The following is a 13,798-nucleotide window of genomic DNA, read 5'->3' on the forward strand; positions in this document are numbered from 1 at the left end:
AACGCCCAACCGAAACTGAGAAGAGTAAATAAACAATGGGAAAGCCAAAATAAAATAGAATCAATTGGAGGAAGCGCGTCAAGAACGCATAAAATGTGAGAAGTGATGGGGTATTTGAAATTCAGCATCCCAAGAAACTTGGATTCGAATTCTGAGAGAATCTCTGCGGAATTTAGAAGGAAGAGAGAGAATAAACCCGAGTCCGAAATCGAGAGTTGAGTTGAGCTCGGGAATTCCATTTGGATTTTGCTTTTCTGCCGTTGTTGCTGATTTGTTTGCGATTGCTGCTGGCCGCTTTTGAGAATTTCGCTTCAGTTGCGCGGCGGTCGAGGCGAAGTGCAAACGGGCGAAATTTTCTCGTTGGCCTAAACGACAAAATCAGCGCAACGTGGACATTTCCACGATGCTGCCACACAAATAAAAAAATCACGAAAAGAAAAAAAATAAGAAATTACTACGACACACACACACACACAGAGAGAGAAACGGCAAACAAATATTGAAAATTCTAAGGAAAGCGCCTAGGGAAATGGGGCACGAGCAAAGGTGTGTGTTTGTATCTAGCCCCTGTCCGTGTGCATATTAATTATTCAAATTAATTGCAACACATTTTCAACAAGTCTATATATATACACTATGCTCGCCAAGTGTTGCATCTTAAATGAGTGTAAAAAATAATCGACGGAAAGTCGCCGTCGAGTGACGCCAGCTGAAAACAAATTAAACGATATGAAATTTCCCCGAGAAACATTAAAAATTAAGTGTCACAGTCGACTCCTTCGCAGTTTTCCGAGCTTCCTGTTATTATATCATACTGTGCATAAGTGGAGTGGAGTGCCTTTTTTGCCAAATTGCCACGTTTTGTTGTTGGTCGTAAGTTGGCAAAGTGGTGGTTTGTCTTTAATGCATGTAATTACTACACACCAAAAATTTAATCATAGCATGCAAAGTATGCGAATGGTATGGTAAATATATTGATAAATACAGGGTAACTGCTTATTAAGTGGGAATGAGAATGGAGGAGGTCCTTTTCCACTCTGGTAGTGCTAAATATCTATCACTGTGCATATTCTTAAATAAATCAATAAGACTAGTCGCTCTTGGACAATACAAATACAGAGTAGAAAAATTAATAAGGAATTAACTACGGAAAACGTATTAAATAGATCCAAAACTGTATTGGATAAAATGTAATATTCCATAAAAATATTAATTTAATTTATGAGTTTACCTTTTATAACATAATTTCATACTAAATATTTCTTGTAAAAGGTTACCTATTCTCCCTTTCTAAATTTAATCCCTAATGTTTCCTGAACGCAAATGATTGTATTATTTTTCTGTAAGCTATACTTATCGAGTATGCACTGTACCATTGTCCTGCCACGCTTCAATGCAAATGTTTGTCTGCGCCCGCGCCCGTTAATATTTATTTTCTCCTTTGGCCGGGCGGAAAACCTCCCATTTCGGAGTCCGCCAGGCACTTGAGCTGGAAAAACAAACAAAAACACATTCGAGTTGTTCCTTGGCCTTCGTATTTATGGCCGGTGCGTCAGCCTGTGGCACACACACTTAACATGGAATACCATTAAGCTGGTGCCATTATCGCATCTAGTTCTCTGGAGATTTGACACAGAAAGAAATATAATAGTTTCTAAGATAGGTTTCAATATGTATTTGTACTTCCGAACCAAATATTACTATCTAAAAAATGTTTTCAAGCTCTAATTGAGATGGAATACCAATTAACTTGAGTCATTATCGCATCCAGTTCTCTGTAGATTTCACAAAACAAGATTTATAGTACTTTCTAAGATAGGTTTTAAAGTGAATTTGTACTTAGAAACCAAGTATTATTATCTAAAAATGGTTTCCGAACCGTAACCAATTCGACTTCAAAAGACTAGACCCAGTTTAAAAATCTTAATACCTAGATTAAGTATTTTTTTTGCACTGCAGAGGATTTACTTGGGCTCCACCCCCAGTGGAATTTGAACTTGTCGTGGCATCATCATCGCATCTCGATCTCGCTTTCGCTCTCAGCTCGGAATTATTATCACCTTGCTAATTATCTATCGATGATAATGATGATGCCATGCGAAAGACCCCTCCCTATCGCGCCCCGTAGCCCCGTCTCATTCGATTTTCTTATCAGAAAAGAGCGCGCGACTTTTGCGTCGGCTTTGCCTATTTGCATATTATTTCGCTTTGTTTGTTGTTTCACATGAATCGAGAATTCTAATAATATTCCAACAAATAAACATGTGAGTGCGGATGGCCCAAGCTCCGAAAAAAAACCATCCGATAACCGATAGGGGGCAAATATTAAAACCCATGAGAAAAGGCCGTTCTATGATTTCCAACTGGAGATGTCTGCGTAAACAATACTATCATAATTCGACAAAGTTCCGAAACAAAAATGTTGCAATTTATTTTCACAAAACTAAAGAAAACACTTGTTGTTTGTTTAACGATATTAGGGAACTGAAATTTGTTAAGCGTTCTTGGCATGAACAACTCTAATTTATTGATCCATTTAAAATCTAAGAATTTTTTCCAAAAATATTAACATATCATTCGAATAACAAACCAAATTCTGAGTAAAATGTATTTTGAACTGATTCTAAAGAAAACGTAACTTAATTGCTTGCAATTTATTTGCTGCTCTTATTTGATTTGGTCATTATTTAGTTCAAAATTGATTAGCAGCAATAAATATATATTGGCCAATGTGCAAAAAATCGAATATGCCTAATTAAACCATAAAGTGTAATGTATATAAATAACGGAAAAAAATATTTTTAGACAAAACACACAAAATACATATACAATTTTCAAGTACATGACCCAATTATTTTCGTTTTGGCAACTCTGCAGCCAATTTATTCCATTATTTAATAAATAAAGTGGAACAACATGTGTTACATTTTGATTCTGTTACAGATAATTATGAACATATGTATGACTCAAGAATTGGGAAATATTTTTTGACGTAGTTCTATAAAAAATCTTATATTTGGAAATGAAAGAGAAGCAAATAATATTCGGTAGAATTGAAGGAAACGATGGAATTTTTTAATATTTGGGTTTTTCTAGCAGATATTTCTGTGAAAATCTTAAGGGTTTTCATTCGTTAACTTACCGACGTAAGCCGTCTTTCTTACAAAGTAAATGTGATTATAAAGTTCACTTTTACTTCCATTCTCTTAGGGTATTGTTAAGAAAAATCGAATATTTTTGTAATCACACACTCACATCTGCACACTTGGCACAACTTTTGCTTGTCACTGTGAAAGGAAATCACCTTGGCCCTGGCACCGGCTAACGGTAACGGGAAAATCGCTTATCAAGCCGCAGGCTAGGGGGCCCAGCACCACCCAAAAAGCCCCCCACCACCCCACAGGTAGTTTTCTCGCACAGCCTTGACAATGACAGCGAGCGAAGAAAATGGGCGCTAAATGGGCGCGCTCAAAGCGGAGAAAGAGTGCAGAAACTGAAGCGTAGAACGAGGGGGGGGAGAAAGCCCTCTGGGGGGAGGAAGAGTGGGAAAAGTGAGGCGGGGGAAATTGGAGAGTGCGGCCGTTACAACAAACAAACAAAGGAAACAAACAAACTGGGCAACAAATGAAGGGGAAAAGGGGGAGGGGGGTAAGACTATGCCGGGTCGAGTGCTTTGGTTCATGGCTCACACTCACACACGCCCCGGTCTCTCACTCTCCCTCTCTCTCTCGCTCTGTCCCCATCTCCCTCTATTTTGCTCTGGCCTTCTCTTTCTCCATACATTTGTCTACACTGACAAAAAATATGTACTTCTGTCTTTTTCAAACTAATTGAGAATATTGATTGTTTGAACTGTAGAAACAAAAGAAAATAAATCTTTTATATTTAATTATTTTGTAATTATCCAAAATTTACTTAGTCAGTAAAAAACAAAAGCATGTCTGTAGGAACAATATTTTAAGACAAATTTAAAACTTTAATTGAATTTTATACTACATTTTAACTTAGAAATGATTGATGAACAGAATTAAAACGAATAGAGTTTTAAACATACATTATTTTTAAAATGAAAGGCTGGTAGCTCTGTAAATATATATATATTTTCTTAATGTTTTGGAATTGGAGTTAGGTAGTTTTGACTTTCATTTAAACCATGGAATATGCTAAATATATTGTAATATATTGGTAAATACGAAACTAAGTTTTTAAACTAAAATGGAATGTGACAGGAATGTTATTCCTTTTACAAAAAAATAAAAAATGGGTCTCCAAAAATGTTTACGGATATTAAGCTGTTCTTAGGTGTTAAGTTTTGGAAGTTCCTTTATGATTTCTTTTATAAGATCTTTTTCTCAGTGCCGCAAAACGGGTTTTGAGTTGCTTTTGCGCTGGCTACTAGCTACTGGGTCTGAGTTTGAGTTTGGGTTTGGGTTCGCGTTGGGGCTGTTGTTGGGGCTTTGTGTCTGGGTCTCGAAAGGGGAATGGAAATGGGAATGGGACTGAGACTGGGCCGGGGACTGGGTCTCCGGCATCGTCGGCAGCTTTGCCAGTCAGTTGGCCAAGTCAGTTGCTCTTTTGGCTTAACAAACTCAGAACGTGCCGCGGCGACGATGGCAGTGACATCAAATTGCAGCGCATAGAATAATAGACAACAACAACGGCCACGGCTAGAAAAGCAGGGGGACCTAAGACCGGTGGTTGAGTGGAGCAGTAAAAAGCGAGGCAAGAGCAAGAATTCGGCTTAGTCACCATGGCCAAGTGGCATCCATCGGATGCAAGGCGGTGAAAAGGCCCTCAAAAGTGTGTGTATTTGCCTAATTAATTATTAACTGAAATTTGCCGAGAGGCCAGCTTGTTGCTTGTGCGTTGTGTTGTTATGTAAATGTCAAATATATATCTCTTGGATACCATCAAGTATCTTAATATCCAAGTGCGTACGTGTTTTAGCCTTGACTTTAGGCCTCTGCGCTGCGTCATTTGCCTGTGCTTGTGCTTCTGCTCCAATTTCGGCTATTTCTCGTTGATGGTATCTTTTATATATATATATATATTTTTTTTTGGTGCCAAACACTTGAAGACTTTGGAGCCAGCCTCCGCTTCCAGATGCCTGGAAAAACAGACCCACACCCCCCGCCAAACCACTTCAATTGAAATTCAAAACGCACTCAGCTCCCAGCTGCGACTTTTGACTGATACACCTACTTAAAAAACAACAACGAAAATCCAGAAAGAAAAAAGCCGAGATACAAATTTAGAAAGTTGCTTGGCCTGGCTGCCGCTCTCCGAAGTCTCTTTCTTGGCTTTCGTTTTGTTGTTCTTCCTTTTTTTTTATAATTTTTCTCTCCCTTTCTTTCACATATCTTGGCATTCCTTTCATGGCCAGCACATATTTTCCGTCATGATTTTTTAATTATTTTTTAATGCCTCGCACACACTCCATAAATGGGTCACAAACAGGCAGGGCACTTCAAAATAATTGGAAAGAATTCAAATCGCCCCGTCAGTTTCCCAGAGCGATCTTATCTTTCTAGTTTTTCTCATCACAATTAGCAACCAGTTTTTTGTATATAAATATAATGACAGTATACATATGGCCAATCGGGCCGAGGGCTACGTAATGGCTGTTGAATCGGGGAATCGATTGCCGTATTATTTATGGCCCCATTGTCTCAGTGATACACGTTCCATGACCTAACTTACTAGTCCTCACACAGTAGATAAATATAATTGGATATCACAATTCCAATTCTAGTACTAGAACTGTTTCTAATTTGTTTTGAGATAGAGACACTCGGTATTTGTTTATAAGGTATAGGAACATGAAATATATTATTTAGAAAGTTATTATTGGTAATATATTATTTCTTAGTACCTTCCGCTATAAGCCTAAAAAAATACCTATAAGTCATCTCTTTCTGCTCGATATTTCTGAAACCGATTAAAGTTCATCCATTTCTATAACTTCAGTCACTGACTAAAGTGCATTCATTGTCAATCCCAAAACTTACCCCAACATTTCATATCGTTGCAGTTAGTTTTCATGACCCAGAGGCGGTGTGTGTGGTGTCAAATCTGGTTTATATCTCTCCTGGACATATAGAGCCGTGACCGACTGGAACCCTTGAACCACAAGCCGACTCTGAACCGCAGCCAAAACAGAGAGCTGCAATAAGGACTGCGGTGGCAGGAGCAGCACTAAACTTACGTTCGTCCTTGGCATTTTGCAATAACAACTCTGGGGTGGTGGAAAACCTCGAGAAATCACTGCAGGCCAAGCGGAAAAGGAAAGGGACGGGAAGGAATTTTATTGGATCTGGGGACACAGGACCTCCCTGAAAGAGGGGGACCGCCCGAACCACTGCAATCCTGGCCCAACGAAACCACAGCACCTCCAACGGCAGCAGCGCAGCCAGCGTCGGCAGCGGCGTCGGCAGCGTTCCCGTTATAATGGAGGGTCCCGAAGTCACATTCCTTTTCCAGTTCGGCAGCGTCCGCGATGCAGTCTGCGTTCCCGCCAACGCCCTCACCCTCAAAACGCTCAAGGATCTGGCCTGTGACTTCATCAACACAAAGGTAAGAGCAGCGATAAGGAATCCCCTTTGTATATAGGGTTAAGAACAGCTAAATCATCGATAGTATTTTCTATTTCTATGTCTACTATTATATATAAATCATGTCTCTTGGGTAAATAACACATCAAAACATTAATTTTTCGAGTGTTTCTAAGAAAGTATACTACTTTATTAGTTCCTATCTAAGATATTAACACACCTTTGAAAAAGATATACACAAACCATTATCATACCGAACTAGATTCTTAAGGTAACTTGAATTCCCTATTGTACAGTAGAATATTTAATAGTAGTATATAGAACAGTATAATTATATTGTATGCAGAAAGACCCTTTTACTACCGAAAAGTATCTAAGGAGGTCAATATGTGGTGGCCCTTTTTGGCATTCGGGTAATTATGCAAGGAGTCCAGTAAACATGACAATCGTAGAATATTTGAACGAAAGTCGAAAGGCGGTCATGTCAACATACGGTGCAGTTAGCCAATAAGTTTACAGTGGTACTTCCTATTTAAAAAGTCACGAAAGAGAATATTGGTTAAAAATGCATTTCAATTCTGAGAATCAAAACAGTAGGAATTCAAGTTAAATATGCTGTTACGATTCTACCAAATATATGTTTTTTCACATTTAACCTTTATAAGAAGTGGGCTACTTACCAGTGTACCTCTAACAGGCACATAGAAGAAAAACAGCACAGAGCAAGGGCGGATTAATAAATGTATGTGTGCCCAATAATTGCTTTATTTCATTAAGTAAGTCCAAGTTACATAGGCATGGACTCGTTTCCGCATGGCCTGTTTCCCTCCCATCCAGCTAACCATGGCCAATTCAATTAACCAGGCCGCAACTGGTGGTGTTCCGTAGCTCCATAACCATCCACTGCCGACGACAGCTGCTTCTGGCACGACTCCTTCCGTCCGGTTCCCCGCCATCCATGGGATATCCACCTCGAAGTGCGTATAACTTTGGCCAGGAGGGGGTGTGTAAGCAGTGAATGGTTAATTTGGTTTGTACAGGATCTAGGACTGGTGGACCCTTATGAGCCACATAGATATCCATCATGACAGTCAGTGGGCCCTAGCAACTAACTCCAGTAAAGCAGGCATTTCATCAAGTCATACAATGGCATGAAACGATTTCTTGGGAAAATACATTTATTATGATAAACAGAATAACCTATCTCAACATATAGAACAGTATTTTTTTCCAATTTGTAAGGGTATTTGCAACTATGTCGACCGAAAGCAAACATGTTAGATTCCACAGTGGTTCCCTCCGTATCAATTGAAATCAATACGAAATTTTGTGCATATGGCAGCCTGGATCTTATCAGGCAATCAATTAAGATACGAATATGATATGATAATGGGTCGCCCTATGCAAAAATAAGCGTTAAACGAAGCCGAACATCGCAAATGGGCTCACATTCTATTCCGTTGGCCATTTCAGATACCGGACAGCGGACTGACGTATCTGTCGGAACGCATTCTGCTCTTCGTCCACGATTACAGCACCCCGAATGTGCTGCACATCATCAACTCGGCAGCGGAGGTGGTGGACGAGACCCTCGTGGAAATCGTGCTGACAGCCAGTCGTAAGTAGCCCACCCACAATCCGGGTCTTTAGAATTTCACACACTTCAATCACATATCAGAGGAAAACATTCTTCGACATCACCCATCAAATTCATACATTTCAAAAGGGTGACCTTTCAAATACCATAGAAACTTTGGCAACACTACGGAATTCTCAACAATCATCGTCAACCAATTAGTTTTGATTTTCTGTGCTGAATATATAGATTACAGAATGTTTATTACGATAAATGTTTTTAAATTAATAATTAATTTGAAATACAGAATCATTAAATGTATTTAGACTGTCAATAACAGGAAATTGTCTAGTAAAAAGTTAATGCCCATAGTTCTCGGATATAATTACCATAAAGTACACATGTTCCTTATATGAATTCTAGCTTTTTAGATTAAAGCAAGTCAACAATACATTTCCCATTAAAAAATTAAACTCAAAGCTTAAATATTATATTAAAACTCTAAGAAAAAAAATATATATAGTTCCTATAAATGTTCTTTAAAATTGCTGTTGTCCTAATTATTTAAACTGCTGGGGAAGAAAGTGTTTATTATTTGTTCCTAAATTTGTATAATATCTAAAAACACGAAATGTTGAAGAACATGTAAAAACATTTTTGAGTTGATGAAGGATATCCACCTAAAATTGTAGTATAGTATATAATATATCTACATATTTCTCTCCCTGTAGCCATACTGTATCCGACCTCCGAGATGCCGACCCTCAAGCCCCACAGCCTGAATGTGCATTCCTACAAGGGACCGACCTTCTGTGATTTCTGCGGCGAGATGCTGTTCGGTCTGGTGCGCCAGGGCCTCAAGTGCGATGGTATGTGACACATATACAAGAAGAGTAAGGGATAGCCCCCAGTAATCCTCAACCGAATCCTTGCCACCCACAGGATGCGGTCAGAACTATCACAAGCGGTGCGTGGTGAAAATCCCGAACAACTGCAACCGCTCGAATGACGCCACCTCGAGGCGCTCCTTCACGCTCCAGACGCCCCGCAGTCCGTCCGGCAGCTCCCAGCAGTCGCTCGTCTCCACGGAGGACTCAACCGGAACCGGAACGGGAACGGGACGCAACGACTCGAGCAGCTCACTGGTAAAGCGCATGTCGGACCTTATGAATGATATTATTAAGAATTGACAGCCTGACAGCACCTTTTGTACTCCTCCATCTAGTATCTAGTATATAGTATCTGTGTGAATGCGAGTGTCTGTTTGTATGTGTGCTTTTCAAGGGTGTTGGTTGACAGTTTCCGGTTGTCCTGCGAGTATTTAAAATTGTACTTAACTTGGCTCACACATTTACTTTGTATTATTTTCATGCTTTTTTTAATAAACTTTTATACTGCTTTCTTAACTCTTTTGAATACTCGTAGGGGGATTGGTAATGCGGTTTTTTAAATGTCTGGTTATGCTAGTCACATCTAAGTTAAGGGGAAGCTAAAGATATTATGGATATGATTGGAAAGTCCCTTTATTTTTTCTAGGAGAAATTCTCTTGTGATGTTGCTATTGGTCCAAAACTAAGTTATTTATTCTGGTATTTATCCTGTTATCCTGTTTTCAAAGATTTCCTACAGTTTCAGAGTAGTTTGCTTTAATTCCAATTAATAGAAACTTAAAATATATCATATTTTAAGGAATATAAAGCAATTTTTTGTTTTATTTCATATTAATTTAACAAAAATCGAATTTGTTGTGTGTATCCAAAACCTCTGAAATTTTCGCCAATCATCGTAATTTTAAGTTCTCGGAAAGGGAAAATTAAGGAGAGAGGCTTGGTAGGTAGCTAGCTAGCCAGACAAATTATGAAAATTAGTTTTGCCCAATTAACGCCATTAAAGGAGTCTTCTCCGCAGGGAATAGCCTGCGCAAATCCATCTCCAGAGCCTCTCAATTTGCTAATTAAGTCACCCTGCTCCCTCTGTAATCCCCAGAATATACCCGGTCGCCATCAGAGGACCCATTCGTCGGGCAGCCGGAACGGACCTACGGTGCTCCGTATTCCGCACACCTTCATGGTGCACACATACGGAATACCCACGGTGTGCCAGCTGTGCAAGAAGCTGCTGAAGGGACTCTTCAAGCAGGGATTGCAGTGCCGCGACTGTCAGTACAACACGCACAAGAAGTGCATGGACAAGGTGCCCCACGACTGTACGGGCGAGGCTCAGCTCAGCCAGCTGCAGATCCAGGCCGGAGCCCGGGAGCGGGACAACTTCTTCCGCGAGGAGTTCGACGACAGCGATTGCGACGAGGGCAGCGACTATGGCAAGTACAAGTCGGCCACATCGATGGGTGGTGTAAATCTGGTGGCCGGTCGACCCAGGGAAGCCCCCAAAGCCCTGACCAATGCCCACAATTCACCGCCCGAATTGGTCAACGGAGGATTGGGAGACGACTCCAGCGGTGGCGGTGGTGGTGAGACGAGCAAGTCCAGCAGTGATGGCCAGTCGGAGCAATCGCAATCCTCAAACTCCTCGTCGCCCAGTGCCAATATCCCGCTGATGAGGATCGTCCAGTCCGTCAAGCACACCAAGAAACGTGGCGGTCAAGCGCTCAAGGAGGGCTGGCTGGTGCACTATACCTCGCTGGACAAGGCGGTCAAGCGATACTACTGGCGCTTGGACTCCAAGACCATCACACTCTTCGTCTCGGAACAGGGTAGCAAGTACCACAAGGAGCTGCCGCTGGCGGAGCTCCTGTCGATCGAGAGTCATCTGGGTGATCCTCGACCGGAGAGCAACTACTGCTTCGAACTGCGCTTGCCCAATCTCAGCTACTTCGTCGGACAGGATCCGCAGGTGGGCGCCAAGGAGGAGCAGGCCGTCCGATTACCTCCGCCGGACAGCGGCATCGGAAGCGACATCGCCAAGAGCTGGGAGACCAGCATCCGACAGGCCTTCATGCACGTCAACAATACCCGTAAGTACTGTGGTAATATATCCCTTTAAAATCCCTGTAAACAGCAGCTGCATGTATAAAGTCGATTTAGACCATTGTTAATAATATTAAATTCAAACTAAATTTCATATACATTTCTTAAAATGTATATGGAAACGGAAAGACATTTAAACACTTTTTAAAAGTTGTTTCCAGTGAGTACAGCGGTTATAGATTCTATTAAAATGACTGTAAACGACACAGCAGCTGCCTGTTTAAAGTCGATTGGAGCCACTGTTAATAATATTTTTTAGTTCATAATAAGTTCCTAAAAACCTTTATGGAAACAGAAAGACTTTTAGATTCTTTCTTTAAGTTGTTTCTAGTCTACTTAACAAAAGACTGCCGCTGTTTCGTTTAAAGCCAGCTTAATAATTACCAATCTGCACAGTATAATTCAATTTCCTTGCTTTACCATTTCCAGAATGCTGCGAATCGGAAGAGCAGGTGCAGGACATGGGTCAGTTGTACCAGATCTTTCCGGATGAGGTTCTTGGATCCGGACAATTTGGCGTGGTCTACGGTGGAGTCCACAAAAAGACGCAGCGTGAGGTGGCCATCAAGGTGATCGACAAGCTCCGCTTTCCCACCAAACAGGAGGCGCAGCTAAAGAACGAAGTGGCCATCCTGCAGAACATCTCGCACTGCGGCGTCGTCAATCTCGAGCGGATGTTCGAGACCCCCGAGAGGATTTTCGTGGTGATGGAGAAGCTCAAGGGCGACATGCTGGAGATGATCCTCTCGCATGCCAGGGGCCGGCTGAGCGAGCGGGTAACCAAGTTCCTCATTACCCAGATCCTGATCGCCCTCAAGTACCTGCACTCGCAAAATATCGTCCACTGCGATCTGAAGCCCGAGAATGTCCTGCTCTCCTCGGACGCCGAATTTCCGCAGGTGAAGCTCTGTGACTTTGGCTACGCTCGGATCATCGGCGAGAAGTCCTTCCGGCGATCGGTGGTCGGCACTCCGGCCTATTTGGCACCGGAGGTGCTCCGGAACAAGGGCTACAATCGATCGCTGGACATGTGGAGCGTGGGCGTTATAATCTACGTGAGCTTGAGCGGCACTTTTCCCTTCAACGAGGAGGAGGATATCAACGACCAGATTCAGAATGCGGCCTTCATGTATCCACCCAATCCCTGGAAGGAGATCTCCTCAAATGGTGAGTTCTTATTTTAACTTAAAGCTTATCAGGGTGTAAACACTATATTATCTGGAAGCTTAGTGAACCTAATTTAGAGGGAAACAAATATTTTTTTGGTTAAGTCCATAATAGTATTTGTAAAATGTTGTATCCTTTTTATTTATTTTCAATATATTGTAGATTGAATTTCAAAACCGGGAAATTTCCCTCTTAATATTATATAACATGTTTTATTTGTTAAACTATAAACAATAAAAGAACTTCTTATAAAAGCATATTACCGGAAAATAAATAAATACATGTTTAGAAGAAAATCCTTTATATAATAAGGTGACATCTAAGAGTGCTATTTTTCAGGGACCGATAATAACAGTTTATTTTAAAGTCTCTTAAGTATAAATATTTGCTTCATATTGATACAATATTCCTAAAATTGCAAGATGGTTTTTTTTGATGCATTTTATAGATGCATTTAATACTATTTTATCCATAGACTTTTATAATAAAAGTCAACCGTAACAAATTATTTTAATTATTTGCGGAAAATATTACTGGTTATCTTGAAATTTTTAAATATAATTTGTATAAGATTAGTAATTTTCTCCTTTTTTCAGCCATTGATCTGATCAACAACCTGCTGCAGGTGAAGCAGCGCAAGCGGTACACGGTGGACAAGAGTCTGCTGCACTATTGGCTGCAGGACAAGCAGACGTACCGCGACCTCCGGACCCTGGAGACCCAGGTGGGTGGCGGGCGGTACCTGACCCACGAGGCGGACGACCTGCGCTGGGACTGTGCGGGCGACATGTGACCTGCCTGTGAACCCGACGCGATCCTCGAGAGCACCACCGAGATAATGGGCTGCACCACCACCACCTCCACCACCGAGAGCTATCGTCCATCTCCGGCGGACTGTGCCGGATGCCATCGGCTGTCGGATTGCGGCCACTCGCCCAAATCGGAGGCGATGAGCGACAGGGCCCTGAAATGGATGCGGTTCCACCTTTGCCGGCACATCAAATAGCAGTACAACCCTATTGCCTAGCCCATAAGTTTATCCCATCTCCTCTAACTCGCTTTTCGATAAACGCTAAACACAAATGAATTATTCTAACTTACCTACAACTCTGTGTGCTAAATTTTTCTCTAGAATCAAAATTAGTCGATAGCTTTAATTCGTTAACCACCTAAAGGCAACTCTTATGAATAACTACTTAATATACAACAAAAAAAAAAACAAAAAACCCAGAAGAAACTGTGAAGCTCAGATCCAGTTTAGAACCAATGGCCATAAGGTACAGAAGAAACACCAACCAAACGAATGGCAGAGAAAATATAGCTGAATAAATAACGCTTGACAATTAAGCGGTGCACCTAACTCTTTTATTTACAGTCGTGGGCGGGAAAATAGGTAAGAATAATGTAAGTTAATAAGATATTATTTCTACACAATTCAGGTATGACTATTATATCTATAGCTATAGGTATGTACTACTGTAGTATGTGGACTTTAATGTTATTTAAAGTCAAAGTTT

General features: G+C 41.0%; 1 protein-coding gene across 1 annotated transcript; it reads left to right on the top strand.

Annotated features, from left to right (window-relative positions):
* The first annotated feature begins 312 nt into the window (after positions 1-312).
* Positions 313-13,628, top strand: LOC119555263 (serine/threonine-protein kinase D1). Its single transcript, XM_037866570.1, has 8 exons — positions 313-546; positions 6,032-6,573; positions 8,025-8,169; positions 8,859-8,996; positions 9,070-9,272; positions 10,114-11,101; positions 11,544-12,281; positions 12,878-13,628. The coding sequence occupies exons 2-8, from the start codon at positions 6,448-6,450 to the stop codon at positions 13,072-13,074; spliced, it is 2,535 nt and encodes an 844-aa protein (XP_037722498.1). The 5' UTR covers positions 313-546; positions 6,032-6,447; the 3' UTR covers positions 13,075-13,628.
* The last annotated feature ends 170 nt before the right edge of the window (positions 13,629-13,798 follow it).

The sequence above is a fragment of the Drosophila subpulchrella genome, chromosome 3R (genome assembly GCF_014743375.2).
Source record: "Drosophila subpulchrella strain 33 F10 #4 breed RU33 chromosome 3R, RU_Dsub_v1.1 Primary Assembly, whole genome shotgun sequence".
NCBI classification, from domain to species: Eukaryota; Metazoa; Arthropoda; class Insecta; order Diptera; family Drosophilidae; genus Drosophila; species Drosophila subpulchrella.